Here is a 27,576-nt window from a genome sequence, read left to right on the forward strand (position 1 = left end):
CAGCCTTAATATTGAGTCAGAAGAAAGAGAGGCAGATGTGCTCATCACCAAAGACATCTCTTTTGACACAGCTAAACAAGAGGAAATAAATAGCTGGCATAAAAATGATGTGTTTGAAGAAGTTGAACATGCAGGTCAAAAATGTGTCTCCACCTGATGGGTCTGTACTCTCAAAGAAACTGCTAAGGGTATTGTGCCCAAAGCTCACCTCGTAGCCAGAGGTTTTGAAGAGCTACACATGAAAGAGCTTCAGAAAGATTCTCCAACCTGTGCCACAGAATCTCTCAGGCTGTTGTTAGCAGTCATCTGTCAAAAGCAGTGGCACGTCCATTTTATGGACATAAAATCTGCATTCCTGCAAGGCATGGAGCTGTCCAGGAATATCTATATCCATCCTCCACCTGAGGCAAAAAGTGAAGGTATCCTGTGGAAATTAAAGAAATGTGTGTATGGTCTTGCTGATGCATCACTTTACTGGTACAACAAAGTGAAAGAAATTATGCTGAAAACAGGTGCTAGGGTGTCTCAGGTAGATCCAGCAGTTTTCTAATGGTTAGATGAGCAGTGTGAGGTTACCGGAGTACTTGCATGTCATGTCGACGGTTTTCTCTAGGCAGGCTCACAAAACTTCACAACAGAAGTAGTTCCTCATCTGAAGTCTACTTTCCTTATTGGGCGGGAGAACACAACAACTTCTACTGTGTGGAAATAGATTTTGCTACTATTGATGGTGTAGTACAAGTTCATCAGCACAGCTACATTGACAGCCTACAACCCTTTTACATACAAGCTGCCCGTGCCACACAGAGAGAAGCTCCTCTTAATGAAACTGAAAAAGAACAGCTTAAATCAAAAGTAGGACAGATCCTATGGGTTGCTAAACAGACCAGACCTGATGTTATGTTTGATGCTTGTATTTTGGCATACAGCATCAAAAATGCTACAGTTCAAACTATTCATGAAGCAAACAAAGTGATATGTAAACTCAAGTCTGAAAAAGTCACTCTCAAGTTTCAGTATTTGGGGAATAATGATGCTCTGAACCTGATTGTTTTTAGTGATGCCTCTCTGGGAAACCTTCCAGACATTGGCACACAAGGAGGAGCTCTGATTGCTCTGATGGGAGAGGGAGGGAAGTTTTCACCCCTCTATTGGCATTCCAAAAAGACAAGACATGTGGTACGGAGCACACTTGCAGGTGAAACCCTTGCCATGTCAGATAGAATAGACAATGCTACTTTTTTAGCCACTCTCTTTTCTGAGCTCACTACTGGAAATGCTGAACTGAATGCTCCTCCTTTGGTCTGTGTGATGGAAAATCACTCCTTGTTTGATGCTCTCAAGTCTACAGGTCACTGAGAAAAGACTGAGGCTGGACATAAGCAGCATAAAAGAGCTCATCGAAGGCTAGAAAATCAAAAAGGTGCTCTGGTCAGACACAAAAATCCAACTGGCTGGCTGTTTAACAAAAAAAGGGAGCATCAGCTATGGTGCGTTTGAAAGCACTCAGTGAAGGACTTTGGACATGGTTCTAGAGACTGTTTAAACTCTGTTTGATTAGTACAATAAATTTAACTCTAATGGTTTTTTTTTTGTCCCCATATACAGTCCTTTCTGAAGACTGTAAAAAATGTTTGTTTTGTTGTTTAAAGCATTGGGAGATTGGTAACATGTATTTCTCCTCTACATTGTTAGATTTGTTTTGTACATGGGTGCAAGGGGGCGCTGGTGAGCATGTTATGTGGGTGAGGTGACGTACTGCCTGTTTGTTGTGTACCTCGAGGGTGAATAAAGCTATGGGAGCTGAACCAGATAAAAGTTGTGTTTATTTAAGTTAACAGGACCACCCAGGTCACTCCTAAGAGACAAACATTGACGCCAATGTCTACATTTTTGGACAAGACCCATTTCAGGTGGTCTGGGCAACTTTGACAATTAAATGTAAATTTCTGCACATATTGTTGGCATCCCTGTGTGACCTGCTTCACCAACACACTGAAAGACGGACTTACAGTCAATGTGGTACACTCTCATAAGAATGTGTATTTGCGTTTTCTTGTAGACGAAGATGTTTTAAAGAATGGGTATGGTAAAAAGAAGGGAAAACTTTCATTTTCAAAAATACCCACCTATGTGTGGACTAGGCCTCACCCTTTTTAAAATAAAAGACAATGAGACAGTAAAATTGATCCCTTGTCTATTTTTTTGATTAAAAATTAGAGCTACTGCTAACTCTAGTCACTTTGAGCCAGCTATAAACATCTTTATCTTTGCTGTGAAAAGGGGGATTTCAGTATGGGCTGCCATGAGAACAGCTTGGTTTTTGTAGCCACTTTAGAAACTGTTGTTTTTTTGGCTTTACTGTTCATCACTGGAGGTGGCTGCTTGGTCTGATTAGTCATGTCAGAAATGCCTGAAAGACTTTATCACACTTTAACTCTAAATGATTCATATGAAAACAAACTGTGGAACAAGTTACCAAATGATTTGTAGATAACAACCGTTGCATGCTCAGGCTTTCAAAGGTATAGGTAAAAATGAATCAGCAACATGTCAGTATGAGTCTCTAAAAGTTAACCAGCCCTTACAGTAACCTTTTTTGGCCAGACAACCACAGGAAAGCTAGACAGAAGCAGGAAGTAACCTTCCAGTCACTAAAGCATGAGTACTGTGCAGCTGATTGAAAGGCATGTGAGCTATTTTGTTTTACATGCACCTTATTTAGGTCTCCTGGATTTTTCTTCATATACCAACCCAGTCAGACCTTGAAAAAGTCATCCATGCCTTAATCTTCTCCAGACTCGATTACTGTAACTCTTCTCTCTGGTATCTCTCATAAATCCCTCTCTCCCCTGCAGTTAGTTTAGAATGCAGCAGCTAGGCTTCTAACTGGTTTAAACAGACGACATTACCTCTCTTTTAGCATCATTTTAAGATTTTACTCATCGCTTTTAAAGCACTTAAGGGTCTGGCACCAAGTTACCTAACAGAACTTTAACCCCCTACCAGCCAGGCCGCAGTCTTAGATCCTAGGGTGGTGGCCTCCCGGTTGTCCCAAAGTCGAGGCTTAAAGGGATACTTTAACATTTTGGCAAATTTGCCCATTGCCATAATCCCTATAGTCTTAGTAATAGGTTTGTTACCTTTAGATGTCCGTGCAAGCTATTTTTAGATCAGTGCTGCCAAGTTCGTAGCTGCTGTGCCAACTAAATGGAGACAGACAGTATTTTTGGCTTTCCCTCATCAAACTCCTCAAATACACAATCCAACAACTCCAAAATGCTCTCATGGACAAGATGTGACCTACACATTTACCACGTGTAGGTCACATAATCCTGGAACGTTACTAGACGGAGATGTTTTAAAGCTAAACGCAAAGCCGGAACTACCAAGTAACTATGGCACTGCCACAGGCGCACACTGTGTCACTCCGCCCAGTGGTTTATTCGCAAAGTAGTTCAGAGTATTTGCTTCATGTGTCGTAATGTTACATAATTATACATTATTATTTCATAGCGTGGTGATTGTGCAGGTCACAACTTGTCCACGAGAACGTTTTAGAGTTGTTGGATTGTGTATTTGATGAGTTTGATGAGGGAAAGCCAAAAAATACCGTCTGTCTCCATTTAGTTGGCACAGGAGCTCCGAACTCGGCAGCGCGGATCTAAAAACAGCTTGCACGGACAACTAAAGGTTACGAACCTATTACTAAGACTATACGGATTATGGCAATGGGCAAATTTGCCAAAATGTTAAAGCATCCCTTTAAGACCAACATTGACAGGGCTTTCTCTATCAGGATGCCTCAACTTTGGAACGACCTGCCCAAGGAGATAAGGCATGCAGAATCAGTGCCATCTTTTAGATCACTTATTTTTTATGGGTTCTTCTGTGGGGCTTTGTCTTTCTTGTGTTATGATGCTTTGTCTTATTTGTGATTCTGCTTTTTTTCAAAGCACTTTGTAAACCTGTTTTTAAAGGTGCTATATAAATAAAGTTTATTATTATTAGTATTATTTTATTATTATATAATACCAACAACAAGAGGAAGACAACAGCAGAGTCAAAGACATGAATAACACTAGGCATTTTGTTTATCTATTAGGACACAATGCAAGGCCTGCTGGGAAATGCATGAATGATGGGGACAAACAAAGAAAGGTAGGCCTACATACCTACAGGGCATATGGATATGAATTACCATACAGTCAATGAAGAGTCACATTTCCATTGCACCATACTGTTCTAAATAGTCAAGGTTATAGTGGCCCCACATGTGCCTTTCTGCACAATCCGAATGAGAATACTGAATACAGCAGCAGCATTATTTTTCAGTCACTTACCAAACACAGGCGTTGGTCCCTGAGTCGCTTTACAAAAGACCTTGGCCTGCTTAGCTGTGATGAATGAGCTATTTTCTTGCTTTAGTTAGTATTTGTGCAAATGGGTACTGGCTTAGTAGTTCATGAATGGAAAATGCTGCTTGCTTGTACCTTGTTTAAAACAAGTTATTTTTGACAGACTGATAAAGTGCGCCGCTCTTCTCAGCAGGTGTATTCTCCCTAAAACGCCCGTTCACTTGAAATGCAATCCTGCTGACCACAGCACAAAGACACACCTGCACCACTCATTCATAAACCATTACAAGGTGACTGAAAGTACACCTGTGCCTTTCACTTTCTCTCCTAACATCACACACTTTTCCTTTCCATTCATAACAGCAACATATTTTTCTGCATTATGTTCGTGACACACCTAAGCACAGGCAGTGCTGTCCTACATTTGTCGATCACCCCCATTATAATGCTTTATGCCACTGCACCAGAGCATCACCTGCATTCATATGCAGTTTAATTGAATTAAATTTAATCACATGTTTCCAGGCAGCAAAGCAAGATTGATTTCACACCAACACATAATGGAATTAACACGCTTATGTAGCTCTTTAAAATAGCTGCTATGAGTTCCAACTGAACAGTCTTTTACATTAGAGAGATTGCTAATACCACCCTATGAAAACACTACATTAATAGTCAACACTGCAATGAAAATCTCTGAGTTTGAATCATTTATTCTTTTTAATTTTAACTAGTGCATTAGTGTACCAAACAAAGTACAACATACACTGACAGACTTTGGTATTAAACTTTGCTTTTTCCCTTTTCCATGAAATGAACTTAGATCTCTTGACAAACTGTCAAATCGGACATTTTAGTCTGCTAAAATTCAGCTGACATATGTCCACTCAGACATGTCTCCCTATAAAAACACAGGTAGTTTTCAAATAAGTAAAATGCATTCCTCAGTTAAAAACAAACAGACTAAAAGCCTGCTGCAGATTACTCTACAGTTAAAACAGATAACAGATAACTGGCTGTCATAATGAATAAATGGAGAGCTTTTGGAGACACTTGGGTTATCTTTACTGCACAAGCCAGAAATTAAAGATTGCTTATGTTTTTTATAAAGATACAGAAATGCACTTACTTAATTTAAAAGATGGGAAATTTTTCTTAAGTACATTGGTGATACAAAATAATGGTGATGTGTGCAGTTAAACTTTTGTTCCTAATGTTGATGACTAGACTGTGAATGAAATTCTATCAAACAGCAGGGAGGGATACATCTAAGAAGTAGCAGTGGATCAGGAGACTGTAAGGCTGATTTTGTCATAAACAGATTGGCCTTTTGGCTCTCTGGGACTTTCTGCAGTTTGCAATGTCTGCTGAATCAGCACTACGCCTGGCATTTGTCTACGGCTCGGTCCTCATGCTAATGGCTAATGCTAGCAGCTACTGCCGCTTGGTATAAACAGTCCGTTGTTGGGATGACGACTCTTAAGTGACTAATAAGATCCGTTGTGTCAAAATCAGAGGACTTTTTTCTGCTATTTGGGATCTTTGTGGGACATGTTTTACAAACAGTGTTGTGTTGGCACCCCTGCCCCAGTCACACTTGTAAAGGAGATCTTGATCTAAACAGGTTTTCATCTGATTAAATAAATAAATAAAAATAAAACACTGAATAACTCCACCAGTGACATTACGTTATTAGATGTGCTGTTGCCTCTCAGCACTGAAGCTTCTTCTTCATCTTCTCTGGGGCTTTACAGCGGGTCCTGTTCCACAGTGCCACCTACTGTTTCAGAAGTGTAGTCTTGTAAGAAAGATAACAAACGCCTAGATTATCTGTGGATTTTATCTGTTAGTATTTATCATTGAAATCAGTGTTAATTTCGTTAACATTAACTATGATGAAAAATGTTCGTTAACAACCTTTTGTCCTTGAGGAAGATGGGACAAGGATGGGCTAAAAATAGATAAGCGATGATAAAGACTCTGATGAGAAGTAGATTACTTTTTGTTACAAAGACAAGACTAAAATATACATACCGGACTGATGGACATTTAATTTCTGTGATATTTCTTCTCTGTGTGTCTAACCTGCTGTCTGTCAAAACACCCAGAGAAGCAGGAGGTGTGGTATGTCTGGGTGTGTGAAGCAGCGTGGCTGAAAGAGGAGCTGATAGGTAGATTAAATCTTGAGCTCTTCTCTGTATTCTAGTGGTAGTCTTTACAAGACATTAAACTAAGTAGTAAGTTCAAAATATTAATCCAGAATTGAAATCTGCATTAAAATTAGAGTTTTAGGCCAGCCACACACTACAGGATTTTAAGCCCGATTTAGGGCAAGATTTGCCTCCTATGACAATCGTGGGGGCGTATACCGACTGAGCCTCATCGCAAACGATTATTTGTCTGAGTAGTCTGCATGTGTGTGGTGTCAACACGATTAATTTACTGCTCCAAATCGCGTCGTAGCCTCCCATACCTGGAATCATAAATATCAAACATGTCTGATATTTACGGTTCTAGGTCGTAGTGCCGCTGACGGAGTACCCACAACAATCAATGAGAGCGAGCACACCGCGTAGCATCACCAGACGAATAATACGTACTTTCACCACTCACAACCATAAACACAACCCTACTTTAATTCCAGCGAGGATTTCGTCTTTAGTCTTTCCCTCGTTTTATGGTTGTTGCTGCACCTGTAATGCATGCCAGGGCAGCCTGTTGCGGAGAGACGGCAAAACGGTATCGACAGACATCCGTGTTTTTTTGTTTTTCTGAAGTCACGTGATCACGCGAGCTCATAGGCAGGTCGGCAGGTGTGTGGTCTCCAGTGATCTGACAATCTGCCTGATTCGTCTAGTGTGTGCGTTCAGAGGATTAAAGATAAAATATCTTCGGAAATTGTCCTGATTTCTGTGGTCTCCCACGGTTTTAAAATCGTTTCAGATTAAAAAATGGTCTAGTGTGTGGCTGGCCTTAGTGAGAAATTTGAATAAATGTGGTCCTGTAAAGAAGAAATGCTTTTTTAATTAGAAATATAAAATATATGTAAAAAATGAGTTCAGTTAAAAACATTGTCTCATTTTTCCATCCCAAATGCAACAATATTCCTATTAATATAACTAATATCATCAATGAAGAGTTTGATAATTAAGCTGCATTAATAGGAGTACCATTATGAATAAAAATCAAGGATTCTCATCACAAAAGTCTGTTATCCAATATATGTCAGTATTTTCATCTGTTTATTTCAAATTTCTACATGGTGACTACTGACTGTACAGATGAGTGTTTCTTTTTTTACAATGTGGCACATTTTTTAAGAGAGAAAATATGATGTGACTAAATGTAAGGACTAAAATGTAAGGACTTTTTGTTGAATAAAACTAGACTAAAACTATGAAGGGTGAACAGGACTAAAATGTGACTAAAACTAAAACTACTCTTTGTCTAAAGACTAAAACTACGACTAAATCTAAAACAGGCGGTCAAAATTAACACTGTTTGAAATGATAAAAATATGTAAAATATATGCATCTCAGCTGATAATTTACCCGTATGGATAATTATCGTGTATTCCTAGTATGATGCTAGCAGTCTTGTGTTCTGAAAGAAATAATTAACAAAGAGAAAATGTATTTGGAGCTTTCTCTATGTACCAATAAGTGGACAATATGAGCTGACTATAGATCCTGAGGTATGACTATGATAATGTCAGCAAAATCCAGCTGAATTTGTGTAGTCATATCGGACCTTAAATTACAGTGCTTTACGAAGTGAAGAAGTCAACCACAGTATTCTTCTGAACAATTACAACACTAACACAGGCATGAGCTTTTGATGCACAGTAGAATGGATTTATGTTGTTTACACTGAATTCTGACCCTACCATAAAGCAGATAAAAACGCAATCAGACTAAGCACTGTTTTCACAATCTTCTTTTGTCCAATTTGGGTGAGCCTGAGTTAAATGTGGCAATTGTGTCCTGTTCTTAGCTCAGCTGTAATGAGGGGCTATTTGATTTTACAGTTGCCTTTCTATCACATCTGGTCAATGTCATTTGGCATTTTGGACCACTAAAGTACTGCTAAAGTGACCCTTTCTCTCTTGTTCTAAAGCTCGTTTTGAACTTCAGCACATCTGCTTGACCATGCCTTCATGCATGGCTACAGCCATGTGACTGGCTGATTAAATACTTGTATTAACAAGCAGTTGAACAGGTGTACGTAATAGGGCAGTGTGTGTATAAGAACAATGGCTCCACTGACGTGGAACATGTTGATTATCACTGTTTACCTAGCGATGTGCTCAGCGAGTCTGCAAACAGATGAGAGTAAACCAGCCAACTGAAATTTAACTCCTCCTTATAGGATATGTTTTTGGAGGCTGTTTGGTCAATATCATATTGCTAATTCAAAACCAACTGACAGAGCTGGTTCTCTTATCTTCTGAAGTGTTGAGTATTTAAAAATTTAGAAAATGTATACTATATTGTATTTTATATTAAGATGTATTATAGCACTCTGGTGTGTTTGATCATAATGTGAGATATTCCTATTTTTCCATCCACTATTATCTACACAATTTGTCCCATCTGGGGTCATGGGGGGCTGGGGCCGATTACAGCTGTCACTGGTCGAGAGGCTGGGTAAACCCATAAGCAGTGCTGACGTATAGAGGCAACCAACCAGGCTCTAAGTCACACGTACGGGCAATTTAAGAATCACCAGTTAACCTAAAAAGCATGTCTTTGGTCCATGGAAAGAAGCTGGAGTACCTAGAGAAAACCCACAAATGCAGACAGTGAACATGTAAACTCTACACGGAAAGATCCTACTCAACTGGGATTCAAACCAGTACCCATCTTGCTGTGAGGCAGCAGCACTAACCACTGCCCTACAGTGTAGCCTCTGGTTGATACCATTTGTCGCCCACTTTTTCCAACTAAAGTTCTTAAATAATGCTGGCAGAGAAAGCTAGATCTACCCATCCAAAACATGGACTCAACAAATTCATGGGATCCTTCACAGTGCAAATGGAAGGAAGAAAGGCCACTTTTAACAGCTTTTCTCCCTTATTAGAAAAAAATTATCCATAGAGTCCAAACATTTGTTTTCTGTATGGTAAATACACAGCATAGAGTGCCATTCTTACTGACCACAGTTCTCAATTTAACACAAGAAGTAAGCTGCAAAGGTTGGTGCACAGAGCAGTGGGCTTGGTCTCTACTCAACTGAGAAATGCCTGGCAAAGCTGCAACATTATTGGGAGGGGGGTGGAGGAAGTCCTGCGACTGAGAACAATCCTGGTCCATCACAAGTAAGCAGTAATATATGAATGAGATAGCAACAGAACAGCACTGTCCAGGTCCCTATGAATTATGAAGCTGTCTTCCATGTTACATCTAATGTTTGCAAGTTTGCATGGCAATGATAAACAAGTTGTGCTTGTCACAGTGGCTCCCTAATGACAGTCACTTCAACAAGACATGTCCTGTTACAGCTATAAAAATTAATTCTCTGAAAACTGAAATATTTGAGGTCATGTAAGACCTCAACTAAAAATATATACAACAAAAGAGAAGCCATTGATTTAAATAATATAGATATTTTAATGTAAAAATCCTACATACAGTGGCTTTACAAAAAAACTTCTAACTATATCTAAATGAAAGACCAGAGACTGGAACCTTGTATGCAAGTATAAATCACATTTACATCAATGTGACTTGCTGATACTGAAAGCTAAAAGGGTAAAGGAAAATCAGTTAAGAGAACAATTGTGAACCTAGTGTTGAAGTCTGACTTGAAATGTTGGTTTACACACTTATCATGTAATGCACTTTTCTTCTAAATTATATTGTGTCTGGGCAACAATGCAGAGTCCCTGATGGATTAAATCTAAAATGATTGACCCATTTTTTTTTTTTCATTTTTGTGGACTAGACTCCCACAGCAGGAAGGCAGGGGCTGTAATACAGCTGAAACACTGTGACTAAAAGAAGTGCTCTCTTATAAGGGGTGTGATTGTAATTATTTGCAGCATGGTGAATTAATAATAGGAGGTAAGCACCTGGGAGAGTGATGAGGAGAGGGCTAATGGGCCGAGGGCAGCCAGAGACGAGAAGGAAAGGAAAGAGAGTGGCCAGACTCAGTCTCATCTTGACTATCACATTACCCTGGCCCTCATGATACATGGAGATGCTGGCCTCTCTCTGTGGCCCCCATTGCTCTACCTCCACTGACTTACTCTTAAAGTGACACGCCTCTTCTTTGCTGACTGTGTGAAGTGTCTTATCCCCTGGAGAGGATAGCGGGAAATGTACCCCTATGGTAAATAGATGATAACACTGAGGCATTAAATGAAAACCTGCCTTCAAAAGGGTATTTTGTTTGTAGTTGTTGCTTGTCTTCAGAGCTATATCAACTTTAAAGGAAGCTATGTAATTTGTTACGCAGTGTTAGCATATTTCCAGGCTGTAGGCGCTATCTTAATTAATTTTGGTTTATTTTTTGCTGGATTTTTCAGTGTTTCAGGCATTTCTTCCTGCTGTGTTGTGCTCCAGATATTAGGGTGTAGATAGGTAGCAGACCACGCTTCTTATATGCAGTGTAATAGCATAGGGAATATTATTAATACCAATTTAATGTGATTACAATATGCATTCATTTTGTACTGCCAGCACACCACTTCCTTTGCAATTATCTTAAGTGGTATGACTTCAAAAAGTGCAGAAATGCAAGTGTGGCATATTTGTGAAGAAAGCAGTCACACACGGCTGCCTATGTGTTTCACAGGCTCTTAAATCAGTGATGAGCATTAATCCATTTTGCTGGTTATGCCATTTGGAGCAGGGTGGTCAGATGCCTGGAGCCAAGAAACAATGCTCCATCCACTCTGTTTGTGTCGCGATGGCTTTGTTTTGCTCTGTTTGTCCTCTCAGTCATTCGAAGACTGGACTTCACTCACTCAGCTTTTGAGAGATGCTTTTTCTCTGTGTATGTGACAGGTCTGCGGAGTATAGTTACGCCAACAAAACTAGGCCACGGTATGATTTCACATTTGTTACTCAGCCAATAGAAAGCAGGCTGCTCCGATGTGAATCTATTTATCACAGAATCCAACAGGCTTTTACAGCTACAAATGTGCTTTTGCTTATTATTGCTTCGTATTTGATTTGAACCCATGCCCCAAAACTTATGAAAACACAGTTTATGTTTTAATAAAGTCAACTCACTGCCTTTTGAGCTGCTAATATCTCAGTCCAGGACAAGAGGGAAACCAAATATTCCCAGAAATATTTTTATTTCTTTTCCTGATCACAGTTTGGACTCTTAAGGATAACAGCACAGATGTCTGGGCAACGAGAAGGGGATTTACAGCAGTATGCAAGCATGAGAGGCACCTGCTGGTTTTAGCCTGTATTTTTTCCACTGTGGTTGTAAATAAGCATTTCACCTGATGTTGTTTGGCAGATCAGCTTTTAGAGAAAAGCAGAGCAAAAAGAGACTGTGTGATTGTGTATGAAGATGATATTGTTTCATCATTTATTCTTCATCAAAATCCTTTTAAACGGGGGAGTTTGTTTTTCTCAGCTTGTCTCTGTGTGTATGCTTGACCTTGATTATGTGTATAACCAGTGTACGCGTGAGAAGTGATGCTGAATGGGTAGGTGTGGTCTGCTTTGGCTCAGAGTCTATGGTAACACAGGACTGCAGACAGAGAGAGTAGGGGTGTTTGTCTGTCTGGAGCATGAATCTGAAAAGGGTAAACAGAACAAGGCTAGCATGAATATGCTTGAGTGATTACTGTGCATGTAAGCGCAGTCCATAGTCAAGTAACTCCATTTGATTATTTATTTTAAAAAATACACTTTTCTTCTTCAAAGTAAAATTTCATAAGTTATGACCATGTGTCTAATTTCTTTTGCCAGAGGGTAGCTATACTTGTTGAGCTTGAAAACTAAAAGCAGGGACAAACAGCAGGCCAGGCTTCCTCCGAACTGAAAACACTAATCAGCTGATCTACAACTCACTAAAGGACAACTTATACCTTGTTTGCTTAATCAGGTAGAGTGTGCAAACAGATAACTTTTCACTTCTGGCTTTATTTAGTTAGTGATTACAGGCCTTAGTGCAGCTCTCTAAAGAGGAAAAAAGGCATAAAAAGTCATCATTCATCGATCACTATCTACTGTCCATTTCTAATTGGTTAACAGCAATTCTTTCTGTTAAGATTTTTTTAGGCATTTATGTGAGAGCAGGGGAAAAAATGCACCAAACATGTACTGAGACTGAAAATCGAGCCAGCAACCAGTGCAATGAGGATCGTAGCCTCTGCTTATGGGCACGTGCACTGCCCACTGAGCTACACCAGTGCCCAGGCCTGCAGCTATTCTAAAAAAAAAAATCAACTGGGCTGCAAGCTCTTGTACCTTGTACCGCGCATGTCGGGTTTTGGTGCACGATGGTCTTTTTTAACAGCCAATATTAAACAAGAGTATACAATACAACCGACTAAAGCATGTCAGAAAGATATTACGTGATCTTAAAAATAGGTGACCCTTTGAAACTGTATATCCTCTAAAGTTAAAACAATGTTCCTTAAAGTTACACTAATTTTATATCTACATAAAAATATTTTAATTGATGCTGGACACCGTACCAAAATTCTAAATCCTAGGTCGGGGCTGGTCTTTTGAAATTTTGTAGGGGGTGCCACTGAGCCATGAATCCCTTCCCACCCAAAAATTGATATCAATAATCTTGTTTCCCCTCCAAGAATTCTCTAAATTACATTTCATGGCTTTATTACCATTTTCACCTCATGACAAAACTACTTCCTGTTTCATGGCGAACAAAAAAATCGCCATGGCCGCAGCGTTGAACAAAACTTCATAACTTTCATTATGGTGCAAGGTGAAGGTCTTTGGATATTTCAGAGCAAAATGGAGCAAGATTTGATAACCCACTAGGAAAAAAACTGAAAAAATTTGTTTTCATGGTGAACAAAGAAATTGGTGAGGCCAAGCCCTTTCAGACTTGCATGGAATGAAATTGTGAATAATCCTAACAATCTCTATAGGCTCCTTGCACTGGGACCTAAATATGGTCAGAACATTAAGCTTGTGCTTGGCTGGATAGCATTAATACCTTTTTAGGTTCATCATGTCGTACTAAAAAAATGATTGAGAGACGATCAATGTGCGACCTGCCTTTGATCTCCATGATCCCAGGACAGTAACTCTTTAAACTCATCTAGCCTAAAAAACCTCACCTAACCTCTGATCGTTGGGGCGACTCACCGACCAGGGTGATCTTGGTCGGACATAAGCTTTTCGACCAAAAGATCGACCATTCAAATGGAAACTGTCAGACCTACAAACTTACATGCTCTCTCCACTTTTGCTGCTACTTCGAAATTTCACTCTTGCTTTCAGCAAAAGCTATACAAGCAAGTATATCACTGACATTGAAAAAAAAATAGGTTTTGTCAAGATTTCAGGCAACAGCTCTCATTACCCACAATCCTTGAGTGTAACAGCAATGGTTTGATTGGTGGAGCCAAGAATTTTGGCTGTCGACTGCTACAAGAGAAGTTATCAGCCAAGGAAAAGGTGGGCGGTTACTCTCTTTGGTGAAAGGTGGCAGAGATGCACACAAGTCATTTTTTGCAAGTCCAAGTCAAGTCTCAAGTCTTTGGTCACAAGTCCTTATCAAGTGTTAAGTCTCAGATGGTTGTAATGAGCGGTCTATGATCTGCCTCTGACGTCCAGTCTGCTTAGACCACTGCATTGTTCTATCTAAGGAATTTAAATCCTGAACTGTATTATCACCATCGGTGGGGGGTGGGGGGGATATTGTCTGTGGCCAGGTCGCTGTGGTGTGTGCATGTGTACAATTACATATGAATAGGGCTTGACATTAACTTTTTTTCACACCAGCCACTGTGACTAATGGCTACTAGCCACTCAGTGTTTCCACTAGCCACAGTTCTGTTGTTGAAATGTATTTGCTATATATCATACGTACCTCTGCTATAAGATGAAACACATGCTCTTTCTTTTTTTCCCTCATCAACATGATCAATATCAGCTCTCCTCTTAATAAAGCTCCTCTCTGTGCACATATGAAACACTACAGAGACATGTGTCATACTTCACTGATAGAGACAGACACTGAGACACTGGAGATTAAATGTTCTTGTTATGTGTCAGATATATTACATGGTAGTAATTTTATACTAACACAAAACACTAACTGTTGATTGACTGTTTATTCTGAAATAAAATAAAAACTCAATGAGCATTTCTAATTCTCACTCAGAGCTTCAACAGAGTATGCTGAGTATTTCTCCCTCTATTCTCCTTAAGAAACTTCTATCATCATTTATGATGTAAATTTCTTTATATGGATAAAATCAAGCTAAATTTTACTTTATTCAGCTGAAATCTCCTGGACTCCTTAGTTACTAATTTATCTGTTACAGCCTCTTATCCATCTGTTTCTGTTTCGCACTGCTTCAATGAACCGTATTTAAAGTTTTAATGCTCCTATCGTCTTTTATGTCTGTTCATTATCAATAAACGGCAATGCAGAGATTCTAACATTAATTTGTCCCCATAAGCATATGATATTAAGGGATTATTAACCAAATAACATTTTAACATTGCGCACACCCATGGCTCATGTGGGCGACAAGGGGGACAAGAGATCATGATGGAAAAAATAAAAACCGAAGATTGTGCAAGAATCCCAAATCACGAGTATGATCGAGTCTCGAGTCTTTTGTACACGAATCCAAGTAAAGTCTCAAGTCACTGATGTGTGCAATTTAAGTGAGACTCGAGTCCAAGTCGTGATGTCATAGGACACCAGATCAGAAAGTAGAAGTCTTTAAAAAAATCTGTTGCAATATCTGATTTCATTGCGTACACACCTTCAACCTGCACATTTCTAATACAAAACATGTAATTCTAATACTATGTGTGAAAATATCAAGAATTGGAGCCGAACTGTTTAAAAGTACCACTAATTTCCCATATACTTGAGCTTTCATCTGAAAAAAAGTGGTCTCAAGGTTTAATTACCCTCTAAAGTATGTCGCCTTAAGTGTAAAACTTTGGACACCCCTTATCTAGGGGTTAGTTCACACCCCATGTATGGCAGCTAATCTTGCAAGCAGATAATCCTGGTTTGAGTCTGACCTATTTTCCTTGTCCCACGAGTCATTCCCTGTCCTTTACCTGGATTCTTTTACTATTCACTGTACTGTCCTATCCAAATAGCAGCAAAAGAACCCTGAAATAAATTAATTAAATGGACAGCATTGCAGATGGGTCGATTTCAATGTTTAATGTTTTTGCAGTAAGCCAGATCAGTTGCTCCAAACGGTGTCCATGCTACACAAGGCTAACTACTTCCTGGCTCAAGATTTTTTGTTTTACAAAACCCACATTAGGGTGGCTTCAATCTCAATATAAAAGGAGCTATAGTAAGATTTTCTCTTCTGTGCTCTTTTAGAATTTAGAAAGCATGAATTCTTTGTGACAGTGAATGAAAGTTGCTCTTGGTTTTCAAGTTCCTCATGTCTCTTGTCTTTTTCTCTTTCAGATCAAGAGGCCTTGAGCTCCTGGGGAAATATCACACCACAGAAGAAACAGAAAAGATTTTGCCAAGAAGATTTGGCAAAACTCTCCAAATTGAGGTGTAAGAGTTGCAGAAACTGTACAAGGCCGACAAACCACCAGAGCCATGTGGGAGGAGAGTGAGGGGGATTTGCTATTTGTACGCATCAAGCCCAAACGCTTCCTCTACTGACACAATCCCAGAGCTACTCCAGATCTTTCCTGTGGGGGAGCCCCTGCTATGAACCCCAGCTCCCTCGGATTCAGCAGGCAGTCCTATATCAGTGCCAAGCGCTGTGTGGGCGTCCCACAAGTCTGGGTTCTGCCCACACAGGACTTACAGACTGCCCCAATACACGAAGAATGAAATCCTCCTGAGTCACACCTCTGTGTGGCAGCTTTCCTGTCTCTGTTACTCTGGTCTGTTGTCAGGTTTTTTCCCCAGAAAGTTCTGACGTTTTCACGGTACCCTTTCCAACTCCTCAAACATCTCCTTTCCTGTCACTACTTCATCATAGTTAGCTTTCCCATCAAACAGCAGCACGAGTTCCTTTGTGCTCACCACGTGGTGGAGGACCATGGGATGCCGTCAGAGCTCGGAGGAGAAGGAAGCGGCTCGGCGCTCGCGGCGAATCGACCGCCATCTGCGCTCAGAGAGCCAGCGGCAGCGGCGTGAGATCAAGCTCTTGCTGCTGGGCACCAGCAACTCAGGCAAGAGCACCATCGTCAAACAGATGAAGATCATCCATAGTGGAGGCTTCAACCTGGAGGCCTGCAAGGAGTACAAGCCCCTCATCTTGTACAATGCCATTGACTCGCTCACTCGCATCATCCGTGCCCTCACCACCCTCAAGATCGACTTTCACAATCCTGATCGCGCCTATGACGCTGTCCAGCTCTTTGCCCTCACAGGGCCGGCTGAGAGCAAGGGGGAGATCACTCCAGAGCTTCTGGGGGTCATGAAACGTCTGTGGGCAGACTCAGGGGTCCAGGAGTGCTTTCAACGATCCAATGAGTACCATTTAGAGGACAACACTGCCTATTATCTGAACGACCTGGACCGCATCTCTGCACCTGAATACATCCCCACTGTAGAGGACATCCTTCGATCCCGTGATATGACCACTGGCATTGTAGAGAACAAGTTCACCTTCAAGGAGCTCACCTTCAAGATGGTGGATGTGGGTGGACAGCGCTCAGAGAGAAAGAAGTGGATCCACTGCTTTGAGGGCGTGACTGCAATCATTTTCTGTGTTGAGCTAAGTGGCTATGACCTCAAACTCTACGAGGACAACCAGACGGTAAGAAAAATCTGCTTCTCAGAGCCAAATTCCACTTCACGAGTATGTGCATTTCTACACATGCTCAGGAAAATACATGCATACATATGGCAATCACTGCAGCTACATTAAAAATGTTTTCTGCTTTCAGACCATAAAGAAGGGTGCAGTTATTATTTTTCAGCATGGGATCTGATTTTACAAGTAGTGAGGAGTATCTCTTACCCAAGACAGATCATTTGATTTATAATCTGATTTACTTTAATTACATTTTGATACCAATAATCTTTGTATCTAGAATGTGGTCCTTGTGGGAACATAAAAATGATGAACTGCTTGGTGAAGAAGTAAATTAAGACATTAATTCATCTGTTTTATTAACCAAGTCAGGCTTTTTTCTGTGGTGTAAAAACGGAAAGCTGTGAGTATCATAAGATCAAACACTCCATATTTGCAGAAAATGGTTTAACAGTTCTGAGAAGCAAATAAGTGCAGGCCTGTTCTGCTGTGTCATTTCCTTTCTGTAAATCCCCGTCTTAATAACAGCCATGCTGCTGTGCTTATATAGGAACAGCGACCACATTCCTGTATGTCTTAGTGATAAAATCTAGGGATGAACTTTAATGCAACATTTTGAATCAAAAGTGTTGATTGTGGTCAGAACTGAAAACAAGCGTTGGTAATAATGCATCTCATATGTTCATTTAACAATACATGGGTCATAATTTGCCCATCATATCATCATGTAGTGAGCAAACTGTATATACATTATGAACTCTACAAACATACTAACCACCTACAGTAAAGAAATAAAAACATCGAGACAGCAGCACATCTCAAAAATGATCAATGAAAACAAAAACACTACCCACTACAGTTGATTAACTAATCAACCCCACCAGATCAACCCCTGCTGATTTTCTCTCCTCAAACCAGTGTAATGAATTTGCAACGTACTTTAAGGAAAAAAATTACCACCATCAAATATAACACTCTTCAATTACAAAACAGCAATTCTGACCTTCTATGCTCCTTAATTTACAAAAATGCCAAGACCAACATGTGCAATTTTAAACCTGTCAACATTAGTGACCTTGAGGAAGTTATCAAACACCTCAAGTCCTCTACCTGTTCTCTTGACCCCATTCCTACAAAATTATTTAAGTGTGTCTCTCATGTAATGTTTCAAGAGCTACTCTATATTATCTATGCATCTCTTCAGTCTGGTGACTTCCCCATTTCTCTAAAGCACGCCATTATCACTCCATTACTCAGAATTAACAAGCTTGACCAATTGATAATTAGCAACTACAGGCCCATCTCCAACCTGCCCTTTGTTAGTAAAATCCTAGAAAAAGTCATCGACAATCAACTACACAATTTCCTAACCCATAACAATCTGTATGATGTCTACCAATCAGGATTCTGAACCAATCACAGCATCAAAACAGCACTGGTCAAGGTTATCAATGATTTAAAATTCAACAATGATTCAAACAAACTCTCCATCTTAGTATTAAGCCCTGCCTTTGATACAGTTGATCATGACATCCTACTCCATAGACTTGAAAATTCAAAAGGCCTCTCAGGATCAGTCATTCACTGGTTTAAATCATATTTAAAGGAAAGAACATTCTCAGTTTCACTTTGCAATTTCATATCAGTAAATTTCAGTCTGGACTGTGGGGTGCCACAAGGATCAAGTCTTGGTCCACTGTTGTGAAGTCTTTACATGCTCCAACTTGGTTCAATCATTCAGCAACATAATGTCTCCCACCATTCATATGCCATGATACACACCTTTATGTTTCACTCTCCCCTGGCAATCTCAATCCCATAAATCACTTGGTCAAATACATCGATGAAATAAATCACTGGATGTAACAGAATTTTCTTTAGCTTAACACAGATAAAACAGAAATTCTGCTAGTTGGTCCACAAAAACAGAGACAAGAATTCATTTTGGTTTCATCTTCATTTCCTTTTAAGTACAGTGAGTACGTCAGAAATCTTGGACTTATCATTGATACAAACTGAAACTTTCAATAACATATAACTGCCATCACCAGAACAGCCTTCTACCATTTAAAAAACATTTCTAAACTTAGATCATTCGTGTCTCAGTCTGATTCAGAAAAAATGGTCTATATCCAACAGATTAGATTACTGTGACACTCTCTATGCTGGACTTCCAAAAAAGACAATAAATTGCCTCCAACTCATCCAAAACATTGCAACTCGCATTCTAACAGGAACAGAAAAAATAAAACACATCACACCCATTCTGGAAAAATCTTTACTGGCTTCCCGCCCAATATAGAATGTTTGAAGTGCTACCTCAATGAATGGTATGGCACCCCAGTACATTTCCGACATGCTCACACACTATCACCCAACCAGGTCACTCAGATCTTCAGGTATGGGCTTTCTAAATGTGCCTAAAGTAAAATGCCAATCAGGTGAAGGTGCATTTAGCCACTCTGGTGCTGTTCTATGGAATAAGCTGCCAATTAACCTGAGGTCGGTAGACACTCAGTAGACACTCATACTTTACTATATTGGACCTTAGGTGAATAGAGATGTTCATCAGCGTTGACGACCATTCACACTATTCATGCCTTTGTAGCCTTATGGGAGCGTTTCCAGCGAGCCTGGAACTTGGGTGACTTTAAAGATCACATGCACACCAGTAAATTCATTGTTGAACGCCTTTTAATCAAATTTGTTTATTCACTTTCCAATCATTTATTCGATTAGACTGAATGCTACCGAATGCTAATGGCTGTATCAGTGATTTGTAAAGGGGCTGTCAACCAGTGGAAAGCTTTTCTGTCATCACGTTATTCTTTGTCAAACTGTGCAAGCTTAAACATGCAGATCATTGTGGAGACAGCCTGAATAGAGCATAATGGAGAGAATAATTAAGATAGAGATGCTGTGATGTGGCCCTCTATGTCATTGTTTTGTAAATTTCAAAAGCAAAACTCACAATAATTAGCAGGAAAAAAATAACTTTAACTGTCAAAGAGAGGCTGTACATTATGAGTTTGTTGAGCCATGTCCTAAGTTCACTGTAGGGTTTAAGTAATGTGCCAGTTTTTCACAGCACAGCCAGTTCAGAAAGTTTACACCAGTATCAATTCATTCTTGATGTTAGCGAATACTCAACACTCCGGTATCAGAATTGGTATCGGGAAGAAAGAAATGGGATCGGAACATCTCCACTGAGTGCAGTGTCGAGTGGATCTTAAGTTAGAGCAGGGGTGTCCTACTATAGCCCTGGGGCCAAATGCAGCCCTTGGCACATTTTTAATAACCTTGCAAAGCAAGATTCACACATTTCCGTGTGTCTCACCCGTGAATCCATCTTGCAAAGCTCCCGTCTGAACAGTTTGGGCCCCGTTAGAAAGTGACAAGACCAATCAGTGTTGAGGGGCAGTACTTGTGTGCATGGCGGAGTCGTGACGTAAGCAAGCAGCAACAAGAGGCCGGCGTAATTATGGCAGAAGAATTAGCGTGGATGCTGCTGTATCACCAGTTTTATCAGAAACTGATGACATTTATTCATTGAAAAAGGACAAAGAACAGCAGTGAGTTGTTTTCTTTTAAAAATCAACAAAAGTATTGACATGTCTACAGTCGTCATGGTTTGCGTTATGCAGCTGTTTACGAAGTTTACTCCTTCGGTAGGGGCGCAGGCGCAGCTTGTTAGTGGCTACGTCACGTGTTTTATTGCTCTGATTGGCCCATAAAGATGTGACAGACAGAAAATTTATCCAATCACCCTCCGAGTTTTTTTTCAAAGGCTCTGTCCTTTCCCAAACACTGTCTGTGTAACCGGCGAGCCAGGTTACTTTTTTTAATAGGCCTGCACCAAATTCTAAAAAATAAATTAAAAACAGCCCACATTAGAACATGAAGCTTGTGCTTGATAGTGTATTTTTCCTGTTTTCTTATTGACAGAGCAGAATAGTTTTGTGTTACCTTGGGGGCTCGTCCGGGAAGCTAGCTCAAAACTGTACTTCCGTGTCAATAAGAAAACACAGAAAAAATAGTTTTAGAAGACAGTATGAATTTATTTGGATTATCTCTCAGTGCTACTGTGCTAATTCTATAAACAAAAATTTTGACAGGACAACTTATTGCTGTATTTTTGTATTGACTTAAACTGAGACAATACTGTAAATTCTCTGGTACAAGGAGCATCAGTCTCATTCTGACCAGGGTGTAGCCAACCAGGGCTATACTGAAATCTGACTGAGCTCCTTAGGGTCCTTGAAATAACTGAATATCTTACATGTCAGCCATTAAATACCTTTTAAAGCACATCCAATCGCTAAGCACATCTTCACCTAAATCAGGCTTGACTTGCTGACTTCAGTATCGTAATGATGAGGTATGACAGTGGCCCCACCATCCTTATAATTTTCTCTGTCTCCCTCTGTGTAAAAAGATAGAGTTCTACCAGCCACCAAGAATAATGGATAGCAGAAATACCGCTGTTGACATTGGACGACTATGCTTTTTTGGTTGATTATGGCATTGAAGGAGTATTTTTGAGCATTTAAAGCTAAATAAAAGAATAAGTGTGCATAACACATACGGCAGGGTCTCTGTCAAATAAGACGGGTCAACTTGAGAGTGTTCACAAACAGAGAAACTTGTGATGACTGGACTCAAAGAGGCGGTTCTCTATATGTAAACAGTGTACCTCTTTGTTTAGTTTACTTGTTAAAATGCCAAAATATGCCCATCAGACGTATTGATTGGAAAAGCTACACAAGAAGCATTCACGAGTACTCTCACTGTCTCCAGTAAATAGAGTCACATTTTAAACCATAACACCAGTGTCCGCCAGCCTTAGCCTTTTAAGTGTTTCTGTTGCAAATGAGACACTGCTTTGGAGAATCTAAGTTCATAAAAGTACACCTCATAAAATGATTTTCAGGTATCGAAGACTGATGTCTCAGGCTTTCTAAGATGTAGGTGTACAAAATGTGCACCACAAAGATTACAGCAGAGAATCTGTGAACAAGAGTATTTATTTAGTCCCTTTTGCCATCCATGCTGAGGTGGGACAGACAGTGTGTATGAAAAATGCTGAACATAGGCCAAAATGAAAATAGTATTTTTAAATCAATTCAGGTGTTGGAGGTTTGTGGGAGACCAATTTTATTTCTTGTACTAAAGCAATCATAAGCCCCTTTGCAAACCACATTTGTATTTATTGCTTGAGTTTCCAACTTTAATAAGTTGTTTCTATGCTATTAACACAAGATACAACTGCTTTTTCCATTTAGAACCACTGTATGCTCCCCATTTGTCAATTCGTCCTCATCCATTATAAAATAACAAAATACTTTTAAATGCTCTGAAGCTCATTCAGTTCTGTAAAGTTGTTTTAAATAATTTTGAAAGCCATATCCAATTGTTGATCCTTATCCTAAGTTTTTGGCTGGAGGCACGAGTGGACTGATTTCGTAGAAATGAATGCATTCAGTCTGCCTTGATGTAGGAGCAAAGCTATTTAAATCTGTCTGAATGAAGAGCGGCCTGTGTTTGTAATATCCTCTTCATGGTTGTGGAATTTCAGCGATCCGCTCTCAATAGCATCCCCATCTTGTTATCTGAGTGTTTTGTAATGGATGAGTAGTTACTGCTTGTTTAACTGTCCTTTTTTGATAATGGAAGGTCAACAATAGATAAAATTCTACTTTTCCTAGTCTAGAATACCCATAAGGGGTCAGCTATTTCCTGTTTCTCCACCACATTTTTTCCTAGTGGGGTTACAGTCTCCATGTATGCCTCCTCAGTAATATATATTATCCTAGCAAGAAATAACTGGAGCACAAAGGAGGCTCTGTCATTCCTGTAACCAAGTAGGCCTGATAATGCATGGGTGTTCCCGATAAAACAGGGTGTTCACTGGGCCACGTTCGAACATGAAATCAATTAATTCTATAGGTTAAAAATAAAGTCTGAGGAGAAGAAAGCAGTTTGGTGTTAATTGAGTTCACAGAATGAAGTGTGAGGATGTACCTGTGAGAATTAGCAGATTGTGAAGGTACCGTGTCGCAATGGGAGTTCGCAGGTAATGGAAAAAAACAACTTTTATTATTCAAAGACAAGAGAGGAAGAAGAAAGCAACAAATTAGAGCAGCCACCCTTCTGCAGATTCTGCGGCTGAGTGTAAGATGTCTGCAAGTTGTGACATTTTCAGTTTTCATGTGTTATAAAATATCGAGCTAAGTTGCACTGACAATACTGGATAAGATCGTCTGGAAAAATGTAGCATGCTGCTTTACTTTATCAAAGAGGAACACTGGTAGTTTCTATTGACCTGTATTAGCACATAGATGCAGCACAGTTTTTAATGAGCCCCTATGAGAATCTTATGGACTTTTTCTAACTACACAAATCTTTAAAAAGCCCTTCTTCATATTTATGGATTTGCTACTGCTGACATATCAATGATCAGAACACATGCATTGAGTTTTTCTTCTTTTAAGATAAACTGATATATAGGTTGAGATCTAGAGTTTCTTTTACCGGTTACAAACTTGACTATCAGTACATTTCTGCGACTACCTAAAACAAAGGAGAATAAGGGAAGTGGGTTAAACAGGCAGTGACGCCTCTACATGGTAAAGTTTCTCAATAAAGAGTTTAAAGCAGCAGAGTCTGTGTGTATTGTAAGAGTTAATAAAACAGTCTTCAATAATTGCCCCTGTGTTGTCTAAATCAGTGGTTCTCAACCTTGGGATCGGGACCCCCTTGGGGGTCGCGGGACACTGAGAAGGGGTCACCAGATAACTTAAAAAACTATAAATATTTTTTAAATTATACTATTGCCATTTTACACCAGTTTTACCAATTGTTATCCCTTTTTTGCTTTTAACACCAATTTTGCCAATTTCAGCACATTTTTGCCACTTAAAACACATTTGTGTCAATTTTAAACCCTTTCCATCACTTTATCTGTGTGTTTTTGTCACTTCTAAACCAAGTCTTGCCACTCTCTACCTATTGCTGCCTCTTTTGACCCATTAATGCCACTATTAACCACTTCATACACTCCTTTTTGCCCATTTTAACCACAGTTAACCCAATTTTGCAAGTTTATATCAATTTTACATCCCATGTCACCTAATTTCCACCAATTTTTTGCACTTTCAAGCAATTCCAGCCACTTTTTAATCCCTTTTCCCCACTTTATGTGTCTGTTTTTGCCACTTTAACCCAACTTTGTTGGTTTTTGCCATTTTTATCTATTTTTTGCCACTTTTAACCCATTTGTTTTTTAAAAAAACAATTTCACCACCCTTTCTACCATTTTTTGCCATTATTAACCAATTTTAACCCATTTTACCCATTTTAAATATGTTTTTAGCATGTTATTTTCATTTAATAAGGCTATTTTCTACATAATTGAATAAATAAAGATATTTGTTTCTTTGATAAGAGTGGTTATTATTCAGGTCAAATATAAAATATGGTTATCACAGCTTAACTTCGCAATGGACCGTGATTTTGCTGACCTCCATGGGCCCCCAGTGGGGCTGGGTCCCAGAAACCTCCCCCTTTATCCCTCCTTATGGGTGGCCTTGTCTGCACATGACTACTCTTGAATGTGCATGGCTGTGCTCAACCACCTTCAGGTACAGTCAGTGTCCCCAGTCTCTAGCACCTTTATTTTGGGGGTTGCGGGCTGAAAAAGTTGAGAACCACTTATCTTATTAGGCGGCTGCATATATGGTTTGACCCCCAAAAAATTCTAACAAAAGATTTCTCAGTGGTTTACAGTACTATCAGATGAACTTAAAAACATACTAAAAGTTTACCAAAGTTTGACCACTAGAAAGGTGTAATTTTTAAGATAATGACCATTACTCCTTTGTATTCTTCCTAGACCAGGAATACTGGTGCCTGATACATGTTTTGGCCATGTAATATTCTAATTATCATATTTGCATGATGGATAAGTGATTACAAGTAGAGTTATATATTAAAGCAATTGGTTACAAGCATATTTATGCAAAAAATAAGTAACTGCATATTTCACCTATCTCATGTCGTTTTGCCGAGTGTTGGTAGTTTTGTGGTTCATAAGAATTCTTTGATTCCAATAAAGAATAAATTCATTGAAACTGTGTGGTACTGTACACCACTTTCCACTTTATTATGCAAATGACATTTCTCTCTTATTTTCCTAAATATTAATGCAAATGACAGAGTATTTTTCAAGTCATCAGCCGTTAGAGCATAATTCAGATGTTTTTGAACAAACTTCAAAATGATAACCATTATTTAAAAAAATAAAACCTCAAAATGCACTGTTTCACATTATTAAGCACACCACAGGTTTCAGCAATATGAGAAAAAAAAAGGATCTCTGCTGCTGATAAGTGTCAAATAGTGTAATGCCTTGGACAAGGAATGAAAACATTAGATATGTCATGAAAACTTAAGCATGATTATCTTACTATGAAGAAATTTGTGGCTGATTCAGAGCACAGACGGGTTCATGCAGATAAAGGCATAATGAGGAAGGTTTCTGACAGACAAATTCATCAGATTAAGAGAGCAGATGCTAAAATGCCATTACAAAGCAGCAAATAGGTATTTGAAGCTGCTGGTGCCTCTGGAGTCCCACCAACCTCAAGGTGGCCAGAGGCTTGCAGTCATGTATAAACCTACTATTCAGCCCCCCTAACCAATGATCACAAGCAGAAACGGTTGCAGTGGGCCCAGAAATACATGAAGACTCATTTTCAGACAGTCTTGTGGACTGATGAGAGCCGCGCAACCCTGGATGGTCCAGATGGAGGAGTAGTGGATGGTTGGTGGATGGCCACTGTGTCCCAATAAGGCTGTGACGTCAGCGAGGAGGGGGCAGAGTCATGTTTTGGGCCAGATTCATGAGGAGAGAGTTGGTAGGCCCCTTTAGGGTCCCTCAAGGTGTGAAAATGACCTCGGCAAAGTATATAGAGTTTCTGACTGACCACTTTCTTCCATGGTACAAAAAGAAGAACGGTGCCTTCTGTAGCAAAATGATCTTCATGCATGACAATGCACCATCTCATGCTGCAAAGAATCCCTCTGTGTCATTGGCTGCTATGGGCATAAAAGGAAAGAAACTCATGGTGTGGCCCCCATCCTCCCCTGACCTCAACCCTGTTGAGAACCTTTGGAGCATCCTCAAGCTAAAGATCTATGAGGGTGGGAGGCAGTTCACATCAAAACAGCAGCTCTAGGAGGCTATTCTGACATCCTGCAAAGAAATTCAAGCAGAAACTCTCCAAAAACTCACAAGTTCAATAGATGCAAAAATTGTGAAGGTGATATCAAAGAGGGGCTGCTATGTGAACATGGAACTTGGCCTGTTGAGATGTTTTTAGTGGAAATAGCTTTGATTTCAGTAAATATGACCTCCTAATGCTGCAAACTCAACAAATGACCATTTTCAGTTCTTTGCAACCTATTGCAGTTGGCAACACTGAGTGAGGGAGAGCTGCTGCTGCACTCTGCATCTGAGGGGGAGGGGCCAGGCTCTCGGGCTGAGTTCAGCATGGAGACACACAGAGCGACAGGAGCAGAGACAATCCCCGCGAAGCAAAAAAAGTTAATATATTGGCTACATATTGGCGGATGTTGATTAATCCGTGAAACGCTGTAATCGGCCCGATTAATCAGCCCGCTGATAAATCGGTCGGGCTCTATTGTAATCATGTTTATCATCTGATGAAACCCGTTGTCATTGCCTTGTACATTTTACATAGAATGAAATGACTGTGTTTGCATCTCCTAGCTTTTGGCCTTCCTCCCACGGTCCAAAGACATGCTCGTTAGGTTAATTGGCTCTAAATTGCTCTAAAGGTATGAGTGTAAGTGTGGCTGCTTGTCTCTGTACGTCAGCCCTGTTATTGACCAGGGTGAAGCCTGTCTCTCACCTAATGATAGCTGGGATTGGCTCCAGCCCCCCATGACCCTGAAGGGGGTAAGCTGTGTAGATAATGAATGGATTGACTGTAGAGTAAAATGTATCCCTTCTTAAGGTAATATTACCATAGTCCAAGCTAATCTGTTAGCCTGTCAGTGGCTTTCCCATTTTGTGTTAGCATAAAGGTAGGTCTCTCTTAATTGTGCAGATTAGTATTTTTTTTAGCTTTCTTCTGTCATCACTACACTGAAAAATATGTACACATTAGCACACATCTTCTCTATGTGCTGCATCATGCTCTGTTATCATTGAGTGTGTTAAGGCTAATGTAAGTGAATGAGGCTCTGTATGCACTTATTTATTAAACAAGAACA

The 27,576-nt window shown here is 39.8% G+C and overlaps 2 protein-coding genes across 3 annotated transcripts in view; one reads left to right on the forward strand and one right to left on the reverse strand.

Moving 5' to 3' along the window:
* sppl3 (signal peptide peptidase 3) overlaps positions 1-27,576 on the reverse strand; it is a 183,471-nt gene that overhangs the window by 102,435 nt on the left and 53,460 nt on the right. The window lies entirely within an intron of this gene.
* gnaz (guanine nucleotide binding protein (G protein), alpha z polypeptide) overlaps positions 1-27,576 on the forward strand; it is a 68,309-nt gene that overhangs the window by 22,212 nt on the left and 18,521 nt on the right. The window contains exon 2 of the mRNA XM_041810449.1: positions 15,969-17,283. Within this exon, the coding sequence (XP_041666383.1) occupies positions 16,561-17,283 (723 nt within the window). The 5' untranslated portion in view covers positions 15,969-16,560. The remainder of the gene's footprint in view (positions 1-15,968; positions 17,284-27,576) is intronic.

Source organism: Cheilinus undulatus, linkage group 17, assembly GCF_018320785.1.
Source record: "Cheilinus undulatus linkage group 17, ASM1832078v1, whole genome shotgun sequence".
Taxonomy (NCBI): Eukaryota; Metazoa; Chordata; class Actinopteri; order Labriformes; family Labridae; genus Cheilinus; species Cheilinus undulatus.